This window comes from Camarhynchus parvulus, chromosome 3 (assembly GCF_901933205.1).
Source record: "Camarhynchus parvulus chromosome 3, STF_HiC, whole genome shotgun sequence".
In the NCBI taxonomy this organism is placed as follows: Eukaryota; Metazoa; Chordata; class Aves; order Passeriformes; family Thraupidae; genus Camarhynchus; species Camarhynchus parvulus.
Genome location: NC_044573.1, coordinates 52763247 through 52787192, shown reverse-complemented (window position 1 = coordinate 52787192; position 23946 = coordinate 52763247). Strand labels below are relative to the sequence as shown.

The 23946-nt window shown below is 40.2% G+C and overlaps 1 protein-coding gene across 5 annotated transcripts in view; it reads left to right on the top strand.

The window, feature by feature from the left end:
* ARID1B (AT-rich interaction domain 1B) overlaps positions 1-23946 on the top strand; it is a 325443-nt gene that overhangs the window by 207149 nt on the left and 94348 nt on the right. For all 5 annotated transcript variants that reach the window (XM_030945679.1, XM_030945678.1, XM_030945681.1 and 2 more), the window contains one exon: positions 19312-19555. In XM_030945679.1, the coding sequence (XP_030801539.1) occupies positions 19312-19555 (244 nt within the window). The remainder of the gene's footprint in view (positions 1-19311; positions 19556-23946) is intronic.

Genomic DNA, 23946 nt, shown 5'->3' with positions numbered 1-23946 from the left:
GCGCGTGAGAGGTAATTTCTTACTGTAGGCTTTTCTTGCTGTGCACTTGATGTACTTCTGGGGTGGGTGGTGAAAACTGTACATTTTATTTTGTTTTCAGCATTTCAGTCATGAGGTTTTGATGATCTCAGCTTGTTTCTTTAGTAGTTATGTCTGGCTATGATCTAAGAAATCTTGGAAACCCACTAAGGCAATAGAAAACAGAGGTCAGGAGAGAACAGAGTCATTTTTTAGGCTTAAAAACACTGGGGGCGGGAGGGGAGCAGTACTGCTCTTACAACGCTTTATGGAAGCAAAGCAACAAAACTTGAGCATTTCAAAGCATCCTTTCCTTTTCATAGTTTTCCATCAGGGCTGTGTACACATTTTGTGTGCTACTCTAGGCTCCGTTTGTGAAGTGCACTCTGGATGCTGTGAGTGATGCTTGTGGTGGTTTTTGATCCCCAGATCAGTCCCAGTGATGGGATTTTATTGAAGTCTCCAGTGGGTGAAACACGAGACAAGGCATCAGAAGTTTCTTTGATAGTGCCTGAGTAGCGCACTAGAAGAGGTAGTGATGTCATCCAAAAGAAGCTATTTGGGAACCACAGAGTTCAAGACTGGAAAGAGCACTTTCCTGGACACATCCAGCATGAATGTGGACCTGGTATACATTTTTGTTCAGGAAGTGGGAGAGAATTTCTCCCCCACCCCATTTTTTTCAAATAGTTTCAATAACATTATCCCAGTACCTCCCATCTTTGAATTTCAAATTGCTCAACTGTATAAAAATGAATAGTCACAGCTATGTCTAAAGCCAGGCATGTGATTCCAGGGCTTTGATTTGGACAGAAAGGTCTGTGTTCATCTAACTGTGCAAACAAGCACACACACATGTGCACAATATACATACAGTAAGAGTTTTCTTATCCGCAGGGGAAAAAGGCTTTTTGTGTTTCCTGAAAGAAAAAACTAGTATTAACTGTAAGAAGCTAGGTCCAAGATTTGGGATAGAGATGTTATTCTGAATTGACAAGAACAGCTGTGAGTTAGAAAGAAATGTGTAGGGAGAGTAAAAAATAACCATTCATTTCCAACTAACAATACCATTAAAAAATTTGGAATTTAGATGACAGTGTAGTGTCTTTCTGTCCTATGAGAGCACTAAACTGTGAGTGGCTTTGCTTTATACTTCTTTAAAAATGTATTTGTTGCTTTGTGTTAAACTTATTTCAGAAATTACTGAGTGATTTGATACTTACTTAGTAATGACTGTGAGCAGTAATTGCTGAGTCATGGTACAAAGTTAGCTTTTGGTGGGAGATTGAAGGGGAGTGTGACCAGCATTGTATTTTCAGCTTCAAGAACGACATTCCAACAATTCTAAGCAGACATGGGAGCAGAAGATGATGCTGTTTGAAAGCGTGGAATTTTGATTTTTTAATTTATTTTAAATGTTTCAAAGGTAATGAAACACTTTCTAAGAGTCTAAATGATTTTAGGGGGAAGGGAATGTACTTTTGTGGTTGTTGCTTAATCAACATCTACTCTGCCACTTCACATCAGCTTCTGTCGTTTCCAAGTGAATTAGTTCTTTGGGCAGCACGTTAAGAGGAAGTGTATTGTTCTTGGCAGGGCACTTGAATTTCTAATTACCAGATTCTTGCCTTAATTGCAATTACCTGGACACCCAGGCAGGGTGAACTTTTGGAAAAGAATGTAATTAGTGCAGAAGAAACCTCGCTGCCAACTGCTTGTCTGGATATCTACACTAAGCAGAACCTTGATAAGTTCACATCTCTGCGGATGAGCTATCAATCCATTGAGATGCTGCCCAAATGTTGTGCAAATCTGTTGCAATGTGTATGATTACTGTATGGTTTGAGACCTGGTGTACAGTTAAAAACAACTACTGGTTTTTCTATTCCTGCCTGAATTTAGGGAGGGGGAGGGACATCTCTGAGAGAAATCTCATCATTTTTTGTAGGTGCTCACCAATAAGGAGTTCATCACATGCAGAACTTGTTTAAATAAGTGGCAATAGTAAATTGTGGTCTATGTCAGATTAGCTGTACAGAATAATTTAATTAAAGCAAAAATAAACAAATACGTTCTTTATTTCTAGTAATGTTTGTTGTGAGCCATTGTTTGCATACAACTGCAAAAGCAAAATGTTGCCAGAAATCTTGCAACACCACACTTCTAAGCAGAGGTAGAGCCATAGTGAGGATTGTGAATACAAGCATATCTTGATTATAAGCTGAAATCACTTGGCTTAAGGGCCTCTGGAAAGGTTTGCTGCATCAGGCTTTTATTGTCAGCTCCCTTGTGTTGGCTCACAGGAAAAATTAAACTTAATTGATGAAAAATGAGGGAAAAGAAATTAAAGAATTACTACTTCAAAAAATACTGAAAACCATCTTTCTGTAATTGCAACCTTTTAGTAATGCAGCTTTCAAATAATGTTGCTGATGAGGAAATTGAAAAACTTATGCATTAAAACATTTTATGTACTTTGGGAAGCTTTGTTTCTTTCCTTGATCCCTTTAATAAAATGGCCAAACCTCATAGAAACATTGATGTGATTGATCCCTTTGAGGTCAGGGACGGACACACTTTGTCTCCGTGGTGGTAGCCAGTTGTAACATATCGGTGTCACTTATTGATGGACTGAAAATAAGAGAGCCCCTCAGATAAGTGCCTTCTGTTTGTATAGACAGAGTTATAAAACTGCTTTGTTCTTTCAAAAATGCAGTTAAGAGCTCTTCAAATGAGCTGCTCGAAGGCAAGGCTTCCCGAGCGCACATAATGGTGAAAGGCTTGTGGTGGGAAGGGTGGTGGTGGTGTAAAATTCTTCCAGTTGCTTTGAAATAACACAGGGCTAGAGGAGATGAAGGAGGTGGGCTGATGAAGCCCTGGTGAATAGTTAACTGGTTTAAATTCAATTACTGGGCTGTTCAAGTCGTTAACAAGTACATCAATATGGTTTTTATTAACAAAAGTTTTCCTGTCACATATGGTGTGGTTGGCAGCAAGAACTTACTCTCAGCCAGCCTGGTTGCAGACAAACCCCGTGCGCTCAGATCCCAGTGCATGTTGCCCATCCCTCACTTTTGCCAAAACAGAAGTGAGGATACTAAAGGCTTTGGGAGGTAATTCAGGAGATTCAAGGTCAGCAAACTTGATGGGCTCAATACAGAGGATTTTATGCATTTTCTACGTCTGGCACTTAGGAAGAGAAGGTGATGTAAAAAGTTTGTTGCTGTGTTTTCCTTATTATTTTATATCTCTGCTCCCTGTTTAAATTTGGCTGTTCTTAGTTTTAGCAGCCATGTTCTTTTTTCAGTCAAGTATTGTTGAAGAAGATCACACTTTTCTTTCTCTCTGTTTTAGCTAGAATATGGGTTTCTATACTTCTTGTGCAAGAAAATAATACACATATAGTAGTATTGGGCAGAGTATTGGAGAGAGTATGTGATACTCATGCACACAGACAAGCAAAAATTTAAAATACAATTTGTAGTTTTTGCTATGCTGAAACACTATGAAGTCCTTTCTTTACAGGCTTCTTCAGCTCTTGGAAAATTAAAGTATTTTTACGAGGTCTCAATCACTATTAAATTTGAAAAGCCTTGGCAAGAAGCCAAGGCTTCTTGATAATGAACATATTTTGAATATCAGATAAACAGTTTCTCCTGTCCTTCAAAAATAAATAGGGAAGCAAAGCCTAGATATACTAAAAGTATTAAAAAACAAGCAACCAAACAAAACAACCCCACAACAAAACACCAAAAAACAAAACCACAACTTTTAGGATTTCTTTAATGTTTTAATTTTGGTGGTCTTATAACTGTAGCATTAAAAGAGTTGCATGTGAGGATATAGCTCCCTAATTGTTACAGCTAAGCACAGTTCATTAGATGTGAACTCAGTGACCACTAGTCATGACCATGGCTTCTAGCATCAGCAGAGTTGTTAACATGTCTTTGCCTGGTCACTTCACTCAGGAAAGCAGAGACCTCCTTAGAAGTTATTTTTAGCATTCTCATATTTTTTTATTTATTTGCACATTTGCTGGCAGTATTTCTTTTTTCCCCTCAATCTTTCACTAGGAACAAGCAAAAGATATCTTTATTTCCTTCATATTTTTATGCCATTACTGCATCTCCTTCTGTACTTCTAAATATATTTCCTCATACCTTTCTTTTAAAAAAAACCACATAGTGCATTTCAGTATTGAAGAGCACTGGAACAAAAAAGGAAATTTGCAGCTGTTTTAATACATACCTGGCAATGAGTGGATGGAAAAGATGTAACTGGTAGTTTTGCAGTTCCCTGTAAAAGTAAATTAAACCACAGATTCCAGAAAGCGGAAGTGGACCTGGGTAATATTTTGCGTCATAGTTAGAGCAGGTCTTAATGTTTCTAATGAAAATCGTGGTGCACATATTGAAGTACTAAGTTGTACCAAAAGCTGGCGTGGAGTTGAATAGTGAATCCCTTGAACTTCGCAGCTTCTCAGAGTGAGCAGAAGGCTGTCTCTTCTGAGGATGAGCTGTTTGCCCTAGGATGATTGCTGGTTTTGCACCTAGGCTAAAATGCATCTCTTACCATGTGTATCTGCTAAATCGTGTGCTGCTAAAGTGAGCAGAGTAGACATTATGATTTGCACTTTGCTTCCTTTTGTTTTGGATTCAAAGGCCATCCCTAATTGATGGAGGTTTCCTTTATGATGCACTTATTTTCCAATCCATCATGCAGTGCTTCTGCTGCCCCTTGCCTTCGTGATGTGCTGGTCTTTGACCCAGAACTGGTAAATGAACCCTGCAGGGAAATCATTAGAGAATTGGAACGGTTGCAGTGGAGGGAACAAGGGTCAAACCATTACCTCCCTGTAGGACCGTCGACTTAAATTGGACTTCTTGCTTTTCGGAAGCAGGTCAAGTGTCAGGGACAGCTGAAGTGGTCAGGTACAAACTGATACAGATCATGGACACAGTTTGGGGGTTTTAGCTTAAAAAATTAGGGCAATGCAGGATGGACTTAGTCTAATGATACCTCCTCTGTTTCTCTCCTCTTTTCTCCCCTTAAAATCAAAATTAAAATCCTGAGGAGTCAATGAGAGCCAACACTCTGACATTAATGTGCTATTTGTGATCTTTTGGCATTCATAATTTTTAGAGTAGGTGGTTCAAACTTTTTTGTGTTTTCTTGCAGTTTTCTTTGGTTGAAAAATAACAAATGATATCTTGTAACAAGAAAATACCTCCAATAATTCTTTTGAAGAATATACCTCCTGTTCTATTTCCCCTTTCTCAACTGTTCTTTGCATAATAATTTTATACTCTTAATAAATGTAAAATGACCATTTCTAGACTGTATAAAATAAATATTTTGTACTTCTGGAGGAAAAACTCAACAGTAGTGCATCTATGGCAGTGAAATATGTTGCTGGATATGACAAAGTATTTAATGATTTAATTTAGAAATTTGATGTCCTTTAAATGTTTCTGTGTTTTCTATAGAAAAATACAAGCATGTAACTTGTAAAATAAGTTTAAGATATCAAAAGTCCAAAAAAGCTGTGGATGTCATACTACTGAAATATGACCAAAACTGCTGAAGAACCAAATAGATGGTACTAAAAAAAAGGAAGAAAAAAAGATGGATGTGTGAAACTTGAAGTTCTTCTCACTGTGGCTTAAAAGTGCTGCAGAGACCCCTGAAAAACATCTTTCTCCTTGTCTCTGTCCACTGCCATTCATAGCACACAGCAGTTAGTAGGTTTAGGTCACTTCTTAACTTCTTTGAGGAGTTCTCCTTTTCTGAAATAATTATTGAGGCACAAGAATTAATACAAATCTGTGTTTGAGTGAGTGAGCTGAAACCCTATTTTTTCTTTTGAAATGGGTGGCAGAGCAGTGTTTCTACAGAAGTAAATGTGTTTTGACCAGGGAAGATAAATTAATTGCAATGTGTCTGCTACGTAAAATGTTTTTAAAATATTAATAAGAAAAAAGAGAGCAGTGGGGAGAGGCTAGAAATAGAGCAGCATCTCCATGTCTGTGCTTGCAGAAGGGGCTGCAGCCTGCCCTGTGCCCTGGCAGCACCTTGCCTGCTGATCAGGTGAGACTGAGGAACTGACCAGCTGGAAACTGTTGTCCTTTCCTCCAGCTCCTTCCCCTTCCAGCAGCTCTTTCTCGTGCAGGAGTGTGGAGCCAAGAAGCACAACCTTGCTGGTGTGCAGAGAGAAAGCACTTCCCTGGCATCTGCGGTTCTCTGCCTGGCAGAGGCCAGTTTAGGGGCGGCCGCTCAGAGAGCAGCTCCTCCTGCGTTCCTGCTGGCACAAGGAGAGAGGGACTGCCGCCCTCCTGCCAGGGTGGGCTGTGGGCAGCAGCCCCCTGCCCGAGGTACAAAGCCTGCCTCAGCACAGAGGCCAAAGGGAATGGGCTGGCAGCCTCTAGAAGTTAAACAGGGAGATTTTTCATTCACAAGGGCTGTTCCAGCAGTTCCTGGTGTTGATAGTGATGAATGGTGTGTAATGAAGGGCTGCACAGCTCAGGGAAACAGTTCTTTGAACATGGCTTTGCTGCTGTAGTGCATCAGGACTAACAACCCAACTTCTTCTGATAGCAGGTGATGGGATAGGAAACAAACTGGAAGGAAAATTGTTTTCCCAAGCTTCTCACAGAAAGCATGCAAGGCACCAGAATTTCTGCTTGTCAGTCATACAGTTTGCTTTAAAAGGTGAGGATCTGAGTTTATAGTAACAATAACATTGGTCAGATTTTAGGTAACTAGAAAGATAGACACAACAAATGTACTGGTACATTGGTGTTCAGTACAGTTCACAAGAGGGAGAAATATTTTGGGGGGTGGGATTGGCAAGTGAGCAATTACGTTCTCTATCACCTGTCCTGTGCTGGAAGGAATGGTGACCAAGAAGTGTTTTTCCAATTGCTAGGCATCCCCTGTATAACATAAGGCCTGTTATTTTATTTACTTTTTATTTATTGGCACTGTTTCCAGGGTTGTGAACCTTTGATCTTTATTAACATCTTTACATTATTTTTTTGTAATCCCAAAATAATAAGTAGAAAATAAAAACTCTCCAGAGATAGCATTGCCGATTTCTTGATTTCCCCTAATGTTCTGAAAAGCACTATATCTGTAACTTGAAATCAGCATGCACTGCATGAGAATTTTATTTGATTTCAAATATGTCTAGTTTTACACAGAGCTTACTTTTCACTCGTCTTTATAGGTATGGATATAGGTAAAGGCGGGTATGTGTATGGGAGATAAGAGGTGTTTTCACTCAGCTGTTTGTTAACCTCTGACAGGTGATGAAGGATCAACATTTGCACTCTTAAAAACTTTAATTTCCTTTTTTTGCACATTTGTACCCCAGAGTTACTGGTTCTGCCCCCACTCTGTTTCAAAATTCAGTAAGAAAAGAAAATTAACACTAAATGTCACTTTATAATTGCAGTAATGATCACACAGCTGTGCTTTCCTAGTTGTATAATGCACGTCAGGATCAGTTTAGGAGCTCAGCCTCATTTCCTGGCCAGATGCAATTCTGGTGAGCATTATTACAGTAGTAAGGCTCTCCTCATTCATTATGGCCCTGGTCTCAGGGAGGCCTCACAGAGGCCAGCATCGAAGGGCGTTGCAGCTCTGGGTTAGCCGAGTGTAAGGTTGTGCCAGTGCAGGGTGCGAACGGACAGAGCAGCTGCAAACAGCACAGCCAGCTCAAGCACATGTGCCCCTGTCTGCGTGAAAAAAAAATAATAAAAAATAACTTAGGTGTGCCTTTCTTTCTAATGAAATGTTGTCTTTATTTATGAGCATGAAATTCTGAGGAGGAGCTCTTACACTTAAATGAACCTGTGAGCAGCCCATAGAAAAGCAAGTGCCTGCAGCGCTAATAATGAGAACTGACAAGGCAATCCTGCTGTGTTTATTTATGACCTTCTGCCTTTGTTAGCTCTTGTGAGAAATTCCTCTCTAACCATAACAATATTGCTGGAGCTTGGCACTGCACTGAGGAATCCTACGGTGCCCCGAGGCCGCCCACTGGCACGGGTACAGCTCGCAACAGATTGGCACGGTTGTTGAAATTTTCATATGTTTTCCCTTTATTTATTTTTTTACTTAATTCATGAGGCTGTTTCTTCCTTTGGTACATTTGTTTGTTCTGACAAGCATCCTTCAGAAGTGTTTTGAGACTTTGCAAAGATCTAACTTACTGATTTGCTTTTTTCCCTCTTTTTTGGTGGTCTATCTAATGAATAACTTAAAGGATGAAATGAGCTGTGGCTTGATAGTTCCATCAGGTGGGTCTTCTTAGAAGTTGTGGTATACGTAGTGGTCTTTTTAAAGAGAGACAGCAGTGTATAAACAGTGGCCCCATTTGTAGGCTTCAGCATAGAAGACTGTGAATAGGGAACTGGGACAGGAGCTCAGGCAAAACTGCTGCAAAGCAGCAATGACCTTAGAAGCCATGCAGCAAAACTTTCATAAGATTAAGAACCATGTTCTTCTCAAGTTGTAGCACTTACAAACCATGTCTTGGTACAGATGACTCTTTTTCCATCCTTCTATCAGATGCACTCCCCAAAAACCTTCTTGGCCCAGCTCCCTAAGCTGTGTTGCAAAGCTCAGACAGCCTTGGAGGATGGAGGATCAGCAATGGGTAGGGCTGCACCTGAAGGTCTGGCGGGGCTGAATTCTCTGCTTCCTCTTGCAAGGACCAGGACGCAGCCATTGACTAGAGCTGCAGTTCTTTTGGCTTCCCACGGGGGAAAAGGAGTGGCCAGAGAGGAGAGCAAAGGATCACTGCCTTACAAGATCCTGGGAAACCCTCTTTCAAAGAAGCTTCCATCTGCAGCCACTGTCACTTTACCGGACGTGTTTTTCCACATAATTTATGAATACTTTCAAAATTCAGTGCAACACGAATACAGATCAAAGGGGAAAGGAGTTACTTTTTATTGTATTTACTAATATTTTATACAAGTTTCTTCCAAGTGCGCTGTGGGCTGTGGCACTGCAGTACTGCTTGCTGGAGGAAGCTGCAGCAGGGATGTAGCCTGGCAGGTGTTGGAGAAGGACAGTTGGCGCCACAGGGGAAGGACTGGGTACATACAGAAAGGCAGATGGAGGCGCCCTGCCCAGTAAGGCCCCACCAAGTGACCATCCCTTGTGGCAGTCATGTTTTTGAGAACCACAATTGTTGTACACTGGACATCCTACCCATGCTTTCTTGGAATTTCTTCAGACCACATTTATTAGCATTGCAATGAATAGGTAGTTCTTGCAATACCAACCTCCTCCCTTAAAGACAAGGAAAATTTTGGAAGAACAACCCACTACAAGCTTTATCTAAAACATGTCAGGACTCCCTATCCTCTATATCATAATAAAAAGCTGCAACATCGAAGCATGCTCAGGCACACAAAACCCTCAAAATTCCCTATGGATGTTTTTTCTTTGTATGATATATTAATTAAAGAACGGTAGTGGTTGATCTATTGGGGGTTTTTGGTAGATTGCATGGTACACAGTGTTTAACACTTCTGTAGTGACATGTCCATGTGTCTTCCTTTACTGGATTTCAGGAGTGCACCTGAAATTATGAACCTGTTGGATAATGTTTAGTTTAGTTCACCCAGCAATCAAGACAACCATGGCATTATCTTAGCCTTGAGATACCTCTTTCCATGCCAAAATAGTCCTTAGCACTAGATGGGGAAGGGTATTGGTCTTTCAGAATTTTTTCTTAATGCCTAGTTGAAGTGCTACAAGTTATGCTTCTTACTTGGCTAGTCAAGGCATTATTTCAAAGCGAAAACTGAAGCCAAGACACTTTTCTAGAATTTCAGAAGCCTTTTGAAATTTATATAGAGGTTTCTGAGACTTGAGGTCTACATAAGTTTGTTAAAGCTGTATCATCTCAAAATACCACATTCCCTGGCCACTTAATTATTTAGCATGCCCAGCAAGCACTGAATTAGTGCAAAGAAATGCGAATTCCAGAACTTGGGGTGTTTTGGGAGCCTAATTCTAGCAGACATGTGTGAGAAACAATCTGAAAGTTTATTTTCTGCTTTTTGACTGCTTGGATTTCATTTTCCAACCTTTTCCCAGGTTACTGGAGAATGTAAATGTGGGAGGGGTTGAGTGAATAGTTCTTGAAGAGTAATTGTTTGGTTTTGCTGCTGTGGTCCACAGACCTCAGAAAGAAGTAAGCAGTTTGAGTGTGTGGCTGGGGGTAAGGAGCAAAGCAGAAGCAGAGTGATCACAGCCCCATGCATTTGTGCTCTACTGATTGTCAGACTACACTCCACTGAGTTACATTGGGTTCGGTGAAAATTTACTGAGGTAAACCTTGTAACACTCATTTCTGCCTGTTACCCCAGTATAACATTGCATATCCAGTATTTTAAATAATACTTAATTCATTGATTAATATTGTTCTCTGAGGGAAGTCACTTTATTCAGTTCCTTAAAAAAGGTTGTCTTTACAACATTTATCAGTCTTTTTGATGTATACATTTTTCTCCTCTCTGATTCAAGAGGAAGAGATGGAAAGTTAACAGAGCACCTGTGTTTTTGAAGTTTAAGATGTGTCTGGGGCTTATTTACCATCTCATTGAATTGTGGTATTTGGTTACAGGGTGTTGTGGGAGAGAGAAGAAAGAGACGCAGTATGATGCATGCACAAGCCCTAAGCTAATGAAAAACTATGTTTTGTAGATCCTTATTCCCACGGTAACCTGCTGGGACAGACTTTTTTATCAAACCATAACTCTACAAAGGGTATTAATATGAAAAAAAGGAAAAAAGGCAAGTGCTGTAGATCAAGAGTTTTTAAACCTTGGGCATACAGGTGTATCGGTTCAATGCATTGTTTAAGCCCTTTATCGTGCTCCATGCATTGGTGTCCTTGGGCTGGCAGAACATCTCACTTGTTATCAACTCGCTAATTTACTGTGGCATGAGCATATCTGCTTTCAGTGATCAGTGGGCAGTTGGTTGTTAGAGCAACACTTTATTCTCTCAGCTGCAGCCTCCAAATCAGATAGTATTGTAGGTCCAAAGTTACAAGCACAGTTAATGCCTTCTGCATGCCATGTGGGATGGGATAGTCTGAGAAGCACATGTAGAAAGATGTCAATTAATAGTTGCAAAATAGGTGTGTTGTGACTCAGGGTATGTCTGTAGTAGTAAACAGTAAGGTACATGCAGCCACATGAGGTTGTGTAGTCATGTTCAAAGGCCTTCTCCTACGGGAGGTGCCCAGCACAGACCTATTGAGAATCTCTGCACTGCAGTCTCGTAGGTGTGTCCAGATGAGGCATGGTGTGAATTTTACCACATTACTTGTTATGGTATTCTGAAGTTTTGTTTGTTCCTTTCTGCTTGAGCCACACCTGCATAATATCAGATTTTTGAATATGTAGTCTCAAAGACAGATGGTCTATGTCTGACTGCATGTGCTGCAAGTTTCCGAAGTATGATGGCCAGAGTAAATGGAATAAAGGGAGTAAGCAGTACTTTCTAATGCATACTGCTGCTGCTCTTGCTGAAATGTTTGGTCTCTTTCAAATCTACCAACCCATATGTTCTAGTAATAATGTCTAGTTCTTTCTCATATGCCTTTGGTCAAATCCATGTTTGTCTTTCCTTCCTTACTTAGTCTGATTTCTTTCTACGTCAGCTGTGAAAGTAGAGTAAGTTGGTAATGGGAGGAGGAGTAGCAGCTACATAGTGTTTTCCCTGTGGCTTTTTGATGCTGAATTCAGCATGGCCAGAAGCACAGCCAGGAGAGCAGTCTGGGCTGGTGAGCAGGGTGGTCGTGCAGTGTCCATTCAGGTTAAACATCAGGATGGCATCACTAGGCTTGCTGCATAGAGGGAGAAGGATAGTGATCCCCAAAAGAACAAGTTCCAGAGAGCTTTAAAGATTTTGGGTCAGTACATGATTTGCTTAATTCAGCTTCTTTGTTTTATTCTGCCAATTTAGTCTGTCTTATCCCCGTGGAGGCAACTGTAGGCTACATGATCTAGAAAATGGTTGTAATCCGAAGAGACACAAAAAGGGAAGTTGTTACGTCTCACCTCACTATTCTTTATACCAAAAACCCTTTAGGTTTAACAGAAGGAATTTCATGTTTGGGAGTGGTTAAGTTTGGTACTATACGTGGGAAGTAGTATGAATAAACTGAATTTTATTAGATTGCTGTTATGCAAACACAACTTTTCTTTCTTCTTCATAGGGGCCATTTGTTGTGGTTTTCATTGATTTGGTTGTTTTAAAGGTTGATGGTTTATTGATGATAAATGACTGATGCTGTGGCTACAAGAGTTGTTAGCTGGGAATTTTTCTTTGCTACAGTACTGAAGAAACAAATGGCTCCTAAGGGTTTGTGGCTTTTTGTTCTTAAATTTTATTTCCAGAAATTCTACGTGCTAAGCATTCTGCTTTAGAGATAAACAGGGAAGTTTGTATCTTGAGAGATGCTGTGTTACTGTTTTTCTGTTCTGGAGATTTACTGTTTATTTTCAATATTAAAAAGTATCCTTGTCAGACAGGCTGTGTGTCCTATGCTTTACAGTCCTTGTTAGACTTTGTCAATTTGCTTTGATGTCACATGGGTCATTAGTATTTATCATTTCATACACAGGAGTCAGTGTTTATAAACCAGTGAATTTTTGCCATTAGGTTACTTGATGCTGCTGTAGAACTCAGGAGCTCCTTCCTGGTAGTGGCCAGGGAGCTGCAGACCCTGCAGTGAGTGGCACTTGGCACTGGCAGGGAGGAGTGTGGCTGGTGGGGCCTTCATCTGGTGCCTCATCAGTTTTGAATTCCTAGATGCCCTAAGTTGGTTTTGGTGTAAAGCTCTTGTCTGGACAAGCAAATAAGATCCCATTGTGGATCATTTTAGACACAGAAATGTGATTATATCCATCCTAGCAACTTCTTCTCATCCCATGTGTGACAGATAGGGGCAAGTCACGCTCTGTTCTTGGATTCCTGTATCCCTAGGTCAACAACTTTTATTTTTAGGTAAGGTTGTCTTACGAAAAAAGATCCTTTGCAGTAAAAAATTACTCTTTCTTTGAATAAACAGTCTTTTGCTTAGCATATATGCAGTAAGCTGTGATTTGAATCTGTTTTTTCCAAGGAGATAACTTCTTGAAGACTGGTCTAATTCCAGAATCTCATAGACTGAAAGAACATCAGGCAGGGCACTGGCACTCTGTTTGATTGCACTTCTTCTTGGTTGCTTGAGCAAATATAGGGCTTTTGAGGAAAAGATTTTTGCATCCTCAGAGACTTGCCTGTAAAACTTCTCAGAGAAAATACTTGATACTGATCAGAGAGAGTACTTGCAACACAGTTCACGAACCCAAGTTATTTTGGGAAGCATATGAGGTCCACAGAATGAAGGGAATATGTTTCCCTGGCAAGTGGTGCTTTGTCACTAAATTTAGTGCAAGACACTAATGTTTTTATCATATACTTAGAATTCCCTTCCTTTAGAATATTGGATTAATAGTTTATGACATAGAGGTTAAAGTTAAAAATCTGGTTAAAAACACTGAAACGTATAGTAAGTGGAATTAAGTAAGATTTCTAGGTAACACAAGTATCATAAGAAGTACCTCTGCCTAGCTGTTGTCAAAGTTTGTGTTTGTCTTGCAAGTGAAATAAGCCCTGTCAATAGAAATTAAGCTTTTTCCTCAGGAAGGTGTTTGTACTAGAAGTGGTCTTCTCTACTTTTCCTACTGCAGGCCTTGATTTAACAAGATTCAGAGAATGAACCTTGTTTTCCCACAGAATTAATTTCAGTAAGGCATATAAAAGGAATTTTGGCAGAAATGTAATGGCAGCCCTGCTGTCTCCTGTTAAACAACTTTTTAAGGATTAGGTACATTTTTTGTGCTTAGATGAGGGTCATTATGCAGCTGGTGTGGAAGGAAGATACCCAGGTTGGGGGTAGCAGCCTTTGAAAAGAACAGGATTTTCCACGTGGTCCCAGTCGTCGCTGCGCCCGTGCGTTTTTCCGGTTGCGTAGGCGCTGAGAGGCTGTTAGCTCGCTCACTGCCTCCACAATGTGACCAGCAGGGCCTTTGGAAGACTTCTTGAAACATGCTATTATAGGCTGCTTTGTGATGAAAAGAGGTCTTACAAATATCTTGAAATTTAAACAGAGCTATTGTGGGTTTTCCTTTTGTGTGCATATGTGTGTTTGTCAGCCAAATCATTTGTTCAAAGTTAATCTCAATTACAGAGCATATTGTTCATAATCCCCCATGGCTCCAAAACAATAGCAGAGTGTATGTCTGTTTGAATATATATTTACATACTTACATGTGAAATATGTTTGCTTATATATATAATTTTGCTTCTAAAGTGGTGATTCATGTTAAAGAGATGGATATTTCATGCAGGATCCTGTCTTTTGAGCAGCACCATCCTAGGGAAATACTGCAGGAAGGCCTGAATGGAATGAGCAGGCTTTGATCCTGCAGCCAGTCAGTTGATGCAGTTCCCTACATGCAGTGCTGGGATTCATCCCAGCACAATGGATGGTAGGGTAGAGTCTGGGGGGTTCAGCTACTTGGAGACAGAAAGGTTTTGTGTGTCTTTAATTTTAATACGTATGTCTTCTATTCTAATATCTCTGCTTTTCTTCTACTCCCTGAGCATAAAGGAACTGGTAGGCAAGAGTTGGAAAATTTAAATAAGCCACAGGTTGTATGTGCTCTGCATAATCCCCACCAGAGAGCCCCAAACTGCAGTAACTTCCTAGAGAACTTGGGCTGTGATTTAGTGGCGTAGGAGCTCCATTAGCAAGGTGCCCCACGTTTTCTCCTTCTGCTGTGAGAAGGTGCTCATCCTTTTTCAACTGTATTTAGCAAGGGATTCCCTTAAAATCTTGGTTTGTATCTGCTGAGACATTGCCAAGCAAAGCTTGCAACTGCACCAAGTGTTTGCAAGTGTAAATTTTTGTTCTGCAGTGAATGCTGTAGTCCTGTCACAGTGGGTGTGTAAAATTGTGGTGGTATTGCTGAGCTATTGTAGTCTCCCTATTGCTGTTTATTTGATCGAGGTGTGTTTCTTGAGTAATTAATGTTATTATATTATATATGGGTGTTTGTAGGGGTTTTCTTCCTGTGGTCTCTTCGTAGCTTTGGGTTTCCTGGCTCTGGATAAACAGTTTGCTTCCTTCTACCCCTTGCTCAGCTCTTGTTCTTGTCAGATGGACAAGAAAAAAGGTCGTGCACAGGTGGAAGGTGAGGCTAGAACTGAAGATACTTGAAGATAAAACACTTTGCTTAAAGAGATAAATCCTGCACAGGGACATTTCAGTTTGTAATCAAGGTATTATGTAGAAATGAACTTTGAAAGCTGGTTAGGATGTCCAGAATAATACAGGATATAAAGGTAATATAGACAATACAGAATTGTAATACAGATTTGATGGGAGGGAGAAAGTATTTTGTCCTTCATTTTTTCTAAGATTTTATGTCAGATTTGAAAATATAGTCATAACAATACCATAGATAGGAATAATAAGATTACTCTACAAGAAACAGGTCTGTAAGAAACACAAGACTAATGGTAATTTTAAACTTGCTAGATTTTACTGGAAGAAATTAGTGCTTTCCAGAAAAGTCTCTGAAAAGAGGCAAAATTTAAGGCATGCCTTAGGGTGTGGGGACTTCAGGCCCTTAAAAGAATCCCAGCAATTACCTAACCTGCCAACTTTCCAACAAGATAAATGGAAGCACTGTAGCTTGAAGGTGCCTTGGTTTGAATGAGATGCAGTAAGGTCTCTCTGTTCTTTACAGGCATCATAGATCTGATACTACTTATAAAAGAAGAATAGACTTGGTGCCCTGCTGACTAAATTGTCCTCTAGAGGAGTATTAGTTACAGAGCTTCTTTGTTAACTAGGCTGTATGCTTAAACCTCTGTGAATTTCTCCTATTAGCAGGCTTCCTAATAGCTTTACATGTAGATATGCTAAGTAATTGCAAGTGTATCCATGTAATTGACATATATAATGTGTATGTGTATACTGGTTTATATATAAATAAATGTTTGTGATGTGAAATTTGCACAAATTCACTACTGTTCTGTTAAAATGAGGCAAAAGAAAGCATTAAAATTCTGATAATGGGAGAACAGAAAGTTGACTTCTGCTCTTTCTGTCCAGGTGCTTCAATTTCAGTCTTTCTTCTCCTTCTCTTTAATTTCCCAATTAGCTTCTTTATTTAAGAGAGGTGTTTCTAAAGCCTCTGTAGGCTGCAAGTTACCCAGTTGCTTGCCAGCTCAGGCTTTCTGCATTAGAAAACTAAGTAAGGCCTCGAAGTGTATGTTAACAGAAAAGAAAAACAACAAAGTCAAAACACACAACCCATATCCCCCCAAACAAATTTCAAAACCCAAACCACCCTGTATAGAACAGCTGATATTTCTTATTTTAGCCCACTTGAAGACAATGTAGGAGATTGTGTTGCACAGACCAGACTTCTAGATAGGTAACAATCTTTTGTGCCATCCAGAGATAACTTCTTTCTCTGTTTTCTTCATGTGTCTGATGAGCGAAGACTATTATTGCATCTTGAGCAGATACATTGATTGTAAAGTTCCCCATTCCTGGGAGAAAATCCCACGTGGGGGGTGCAAAGCCCTGCTGGTGTGCTGTGCCTGCCAGGCTGCGCCCTCAGCCTGCACTGCTTCGAGGTGGTGGCATGGCTTGACAATTTAAAGAAGCTGGTGTCATGCAAGCTTTTCTCTTCCTTTTCCACCTTGGTGAAGGAGTTTCATCAGGTGGGTGAAGAAATGCCTGGAAAGCAGGCACTCAAGAAGATGCCTGAGACTCACCAGTTGTTCTACTCTTGTGGAAGGCTGGAGAAATCGCGGTGACCTTATGAGAAGAGTGAACTTCAGTCCCATCCTGAAGTTTTGCCTTAGCCTGTGAACAGCATATAATTTCATCAAGGACAGTGCTAATTTTTTCATGGTTTTTCCTTTTTTCTGGCAAATTTGTTTTTTTCAAGTACTTCAGTTTGCCAACACAAATGAAAGCTTTACTCCACACACCCTTTTAAAACCTTTGTTATTCTAAACATAAACCTGTGTGCTTTCTATATCATCTGTCAGTTGTGTGCCTATCTGTTTTTTAGACAGAATTTATGTTCATTTAGAATAGGCTCTATTCTGCAACATTCAGTTTTCAGAGGTTTATTATATGCTTTTCAGCAGCATTTGTTTTATCAGCACTTCCTGCAGCATTTGTTACACATGACGACAGCAGCAATTTGATTCCATTTAGAAAAATACCATATTATGTATGGAAAAGCAGTAACTGCTTACCTGTTTGCCAAATACATTCTACTGTGAAAAATATCTAGTGTTGCTCTATGCAGTACCAAGCACTGTTATTTCTTGTTTACATTTTCTACAGCTGATAGTTCCAAAAACCCCAATGAAAATAGTTCATTGCCCACTTCATAATTAAATTTCCATTTGCATGTATTTGGAAGTCTACTCTTGAGAGAATGCAGCATCTACACGTAGACTGAAGTTTTGGCCTTAATTTTGGCTTTTCATGTGCCTGATGGCATACGGGTACAATTTCATGCTTGTCAGAAAAAGCAAAATTTAACTGTGGTGAGAGTTGTTCTTGAAGTATTTGTGGGAACTCCTTGGAAATAAGGCCTGCAAGATGCCCTGCAGAGAGCTAGGTCGGGTGGTTTGTATTCCCTGCCTTTACGCACAAGGAGGAATAACAGGCAGCATTGCACAAGGAGGAATAACAGGCAACATTCTACAGCTTCTAGTGAATGTTAGCAGTGCCTAAACTGTTACTCCTTCTCTTCCTGTGCCTTGGAGGACTGACCATGTCCTGTCTGTGAGGGGAACGTGTCTGTGAGCCTCTCTTGTAATGGAGGTAGCCATCATTGGGCAGGGCTCTAACTCACACCATGTGAGTTCTGTCCATGTTCCGTGACTTCTAAAAAACTTCATTTTTGTTATGAAAATTAGGCAGCACTAAGGCTTCGCTTCCTGAGCTCTTTGCTCAGGCAGAACCCAGTTCTTTTTGTGCTATTTGGACAAGGGGTCATGCTGTCTGTGCTGCAACCACTTGCATGAGCCAAACAAATGAAGTCAGGAAGAGTCAAACTAATGCACCCTGTCATGCCAGTTATTTCAAGTCTCAGGGGTCATTTGATGACCTGATCTATATGTGAGGTAGATCTGTACTTTTTTGAGCTGTAATTTGCTAATAGATATAGCAACATAGTAACACGTTCCTCATGACCTGCCAATAGCTACAGAAGCATGGCAATATTGGCACCTTTTGGTTTGTATGAGGTTTTTCTGTGATGCTTAGGAATTAACATTTTTTCTGACAGTTGGGGAGCATGTGCTTGCTTTGTCACAGCATTCTTGGTTTCTCATATCTGATCTTAAAATTATTTGAAACCCCTAATTACTCCCACAGATTCAAAGACCAGTATAACTCCTGTGTTACAGCTTGAGGGAATATGTCCAGCAGTTCATAGTTAGAATTCAAATGTGCTGTGACCTACAGAGGAAATTTCTCATTGAAAATGCAGCGCTTATGAGCTGAAATGGAGTACCTGTTTAGCAGTGTATTCAGATGAAATTGAAGAGAACCTCTGAGCTGTACATTGGTATTTGGTGGAAGTGGAGATGCAGCAGAATACAGTTCTTGTATTGCACCTTGTTCCTTGGGGGCCAGCGGATCCAGTGGTGCTGCTGAGGGCAGGGCCTCTTCTCATCTCCTTGTTGCAAGGCGAAGGACCTGCAAGGGGGTGTTACAGAGCTGTATATTTTACACTCTTCTCTCATTGTAGGGGTTTAGAGTGAAGTGTATAAGCTGTGATTGTAATGGTAGCAAATGCCAGAATTAAATACTGTGTGAAAATGAAACTGATGTATCATTTTCATTAGTTTTGGTATGCTCAGGCAGAATTTGTGGGATTAATTTTGAAAGCTTAATCCAGATGGAAAAGGTTAAATTCAATGCTGAATGAATTTGGTTCCAATTAATTTGTTGCCCTTGCTTGCTCTTTTTCTCAAAAGAGTTAGAGATTAAGCAGAGAATTGTGCATACCGTCTTTGTTTTCTGCCATCATTTAACTACGTGTTAAATGTTAAAGACGACCTCTCAGTTATCTGCTACAATAAGTAAACAAATGAATCTATTGCCATGCCAGCTCTTGAGTCCTGTGGCCTGAGTATTCATGCAAGTACTTATGGTCAGTTTTTGTTTTTGCTCAGGATTTATCTGGATCCATTGACGACTTGCCGACGGGAACTGAAGCAACCCTCAGCTCAGCTGTTAGCGCGTCAGGCTCCACGAGCAGCCAAGGGGAGCAGAGCAACCCTGCACAGTCTCCGTTTTCCCCTCATGCTTCTCCACATCTCTCTGGCATCCCTGGGGGCCCATCGCCTTCCCCTGTAGGCTCACCCGTTGGAAGCAACCAGTCAAGATCTGGTCCCATTTCTCCAGCGAGTATTCCAGGTAAGTTTGTTCCAACAAGCAAAATTAAACCAATTGCTAGGTTTATTAAATACATAAATAAATACTCCCATATTTCAAAGTAAGTTATTTTCTGAGAATCCTGCATTTTCAGGGCCTTTTTCTGAAAAAAATTAGTCTTTAAAGCAGAAGTAAATTCAATCAAAACGTCAACTACCAAGCCTTCAGAATGCTCAAAATTCTGAACTTGACTCCGCATAGGTGTTCAATAAATGTCTTTATCACCAACCAATGTGAATACTTAATTGTAGTTTTTGTATTTGGTTTGTGTGTCATTTGTCACATACTTCTCTCGATTATTTACAGTCCTTGTTTTGTTCTAACTGTGTATTTTTGTTGGGTTTGGCTCTTGAGCTTGAATGGTGGTTGCAGACCTGCAGGATGAGGCAGAAATTTTCCAACTCTGTATTGTGGCAATGTAATTTTGGACATGAATACAGAATATTGTATGAGATATTTCTTAATATTTGCAAAGCTTAGCAAGTTACTTGGGATTCAGCCCCATCAGTAGTAATTGGAATACCAGTGGCAGGATTGCCACTTGCTCTCTTGTGCAATTTAGAGTATGACACACAGTCATGTATATTCAGAAATTTGTGGAAATCTGTTAAGATATCCAGAAAAAAAAAGGCATACATTAATTTCAGTTCTTACCTTATCCCCACCCATCTGGCATGTTACTTATTCCAGAGGGTCAGGCAGCAATTTGTATTTTGTATTCCAGGTGAGTTTCTGATGCTCAAGTTTTTTTTATTATCTTCTGACATTTTGAATACTAGGGGGATTCCTAGGAGTAGGAGAGTGCTGACATTACCCTAGGGATAACATCAGTTGCTGACAAAACCACAAAATAATAAACATGGGCCTCAGTTAAAAGAAACAAAAGCAGAAGTGCCTTTTTTTAGGTGATTCAAGTGTTGCTGTAAACCAAATGCTGGTTAAAATTCAGAGAGTAGAATGTGTTTTGGTATTTGATACAAAGGTATCTGTGTAAAATGTTCTGCCTGTTTGTCTGCAGAGGTTAAACTAGATAAGCAGGGGGAAGTAAGCTCAGTGCACACAGGAATGTTTAGTACTAAATGTGGCCTGAGCATGTTGAGCCCTGATGCTGCGTGCATGCCCTGCAGTTATTTCATACCTCTGCAGCCATTCTGACTGGCAGCACATGCTCAGGTGGAGCAGGAGTAGTGGGGACAGCATTGTATGCGGTGTGGTAGCTTTGTATTTCCAAGGTGGTTCCCATTTTTTGGTGTAGAAGTCCATCTCTGTTGTTGAGTGAAGCCAGATAGTCCACCTGGCTGGAAAGGTAACATTTTGCCACAGTCAGATTCAGGTGAGTAAATAGATTGACATTTTAGCAGCTTGTTTGCTGAATAGGGAAAAATGCTGCGACGCTGAAGATTGCTTTCTTGTAGCCATGATATGTAAGGATGACCAAAAGTGTGTAGGGAGAGAGTAATAACTTTTATGAAACCACCTAATCCTCATGGGGTAAAAATAGAAGGGACATGGATTCAGAGGTCAGGGTCAGAGTCAGGGTCACTTCATCGTTTCAGTTGAGCCCCAAAAGCTCGTTTTATAACTCACCTAGTGAAAAGCATTGTCTCTACATAGAAACTGTGCCACCATTTTGCACGGTGGTTTTCTGGTCTGCTGCAGTAACACAAAAGCAATTCTTAGGAACGATTTTTATGAATGGTGCTAAATCAAAATCACCCTGCACTGTTTCCCTGTCATAGGCAAGCTTCTGGTCCCTGAAGCTCTTGCTAAAGGTGAACTCCCAGACGTGAGCTAAGGCAGCGCTCTCCAGAGGGCAGCCGGGCAGCTGTGGTGCCATCACTGCTGCTGCTGCTGCTGCTGCTTCTCGAGCTGCAAAAAGAGAAGCAAGGCTGCTATTTAAAACCCTGTGATAGAGGGATGCTGCTGGGTGCTGGAGCTTTCAAGCCATGTGAATTAGACTCTGCTTTCACCTAACTGTGTTCACACCATTGTTCTTCATTACAAGGACTGTGGTAGCTTTTATCATCAGCTGCATTCATGAGACCCTAAGAAAAAGTATCACAGAGCTTGTTTGCATTTCTCCGGCTGTTTGCAGCAGTCAGGTTGTAGACATTTTTAAACATAGATTGTGTAGTACAGCACCTTGCCTTTAGTAATTTTGTTCTCTGCTATTTTCTTCTCCGTTCTCACCCTACCCTTGTTTGTTCTGACCTCATTCCTCTCCTATTACCTCCTGCGATGTTGTGCCACAGTTTCTCAATGTGACATAGATTGGCTCTTTCAATCATTCTCTCTCCAGCAAGTCATTGTAAAATGAGCAGCTGTTGTGTTGCTGATAGCTATAGCTAGGGAAAGCCAAAATGTTGCAGGAGGTTCTTGGTAGGAAGACTGTTAAAATAAAGGTGTTGCTTTCCCAGGGTTTACTGTAAGAGAAGCATCCTTTTCCCAATAGCTCCTTCCTTGCAACAAAATTGAAAACTAATTTAACATCAAAATGGCAGACAAACAAACAGCCCCCTATTAAACCTCCCAAATGGCTGATTCTCTTCCACTGCCTGTTTAAGCTGTCTCCGCACCCCTCTGCAATCCTGCCACCCTGCATTGCTTTCTGCTGCACGCCACAAATTTCACAGGAACAGCCTGGCACAGGCAGCACTGACATTGGCACGTCCCTAGCTCAGTGGGCATTTCCTTCCTGTGCTCTCTGAAATGCTGGATGGATATTTTGTGTGGTAAGTGGCACATGCATATACAGCCTTTGTTTCCATTCACATTACCAGAATAGACCAGGGAGATTAACTCCTAAGAGCAGAAAAAGCAACTTGGATGGATTTTGTTCAGAAAGGTAGTTTTCTCTCAAAATCAGAAGACTTCTTGTTCAGATGTATGTTCATTACAGGCTGAAATCCTACTTGTCTATGATTTCTACTGATTCAAAATGACATTAAGATTTCTTATTAAGTAGATCATTATTCTGTTTTGCCAGAAATCCTGATCTCTTTATTTTGTAGCCATCTTTATAATTAGGGTACATATTCTTCCAAAGAATGAGATGTGATGCCCCGCACTGCTTTGGGTCTTGAACTGTGCCTTACTCAACCCTAAACCATTAGTGGAAGCTGACACAGCATATATCAAAATGCACTGCTGTTGCCAGAAGATTTAGTGGCTGTTAATTTCACTTTTCTCTTTTTTTTTTTTTTCCCCTTTCCCTCCTGCTCTAACAATTCCAGTTTACTAACAAAGCAAAAATGTAAATAAGCTGAGCTCCCCTTTCTCCCCCCATCCCCAATTTTGATCTCACTGGCCAAAGGCTTTTGTCAGCTCTTTCTCCCTTGCGGTGTAAGCAGCAAATTTTTTTTAATATTAAGAGTTCTGTGAAAGATTGCTGATAGGCCAGGAATCCCTTAACCCATGATGGACAAGCAAATTTTGTACAAGTTAATAGATTCTATTGTTTTTAAACCCCTACAGCAAATTTTATAGAAGAGAAGGGTATGCTATGCTAATAATGAGTAGTAAATGCTGCCTTTAGAAATACGTGATTTTTTTTCACATGGATCAGTATTTTGACTTCACTTACATAGATCAGTATTTTGACTTCTGCTTTCTGAAGAAACAAGTTTATTTTCACTCTGTTAAGCTTCAGCTACATTGTTGTTCTTACTACAATTGTTGTCTCCTTTCACTGAGGAACTTGCATACAGATGAATTTACAATTTTCGGAAAGAATCCATTTGTGGATACTCTGGTTTAGGAGTGTTATTGCCGGGCTTCTTAATTTTTGCTAACCAGTCAGTATCCTCCTCTGATTAAAAATACCCCAAATTTTAATTGTGATAATTGTGTGAATCAATGGATGTAATCCATTCAGTGTTAAACTCTACTGTCTGCAAACCTGGAGGTCTTACACACCTAGCTGGCTTGAATTCCAGGATCCATCAGAATTACAGCATTACAGCCAGCACTCCAGGCAAAAAAGAGGAGCAAGAGGGAAATGGGATACCCAGATGGAACAGTAACATGAAATCTTGTCTTGGTGTGCTTGTTAGTCAGTGTGTGTGACTAAAATGCTGCGAGAAGAGAAACATGAGCAGCAGTCTATCATAGTCCAAAAGGACATTGTACTGCAAGAATCTGAATAGGAGTGATGCTTTCTTTCATACCTTATAAAAGAGAAACCTACCAGTTGAACCAGTTTCCAGAAGATACTACAGTAAAACAATATTTTTAATGTAGATCTTGTTTTAAAAAAGAATTTGGAAAAATATTTTCCTTGGGATTGAGCTATTCTACATACTTACCCTGTGAACCACCACTATTTGTATATTATGTGGCATGGACCTCTTTTAAATATTTTTGAGGTAGAGATG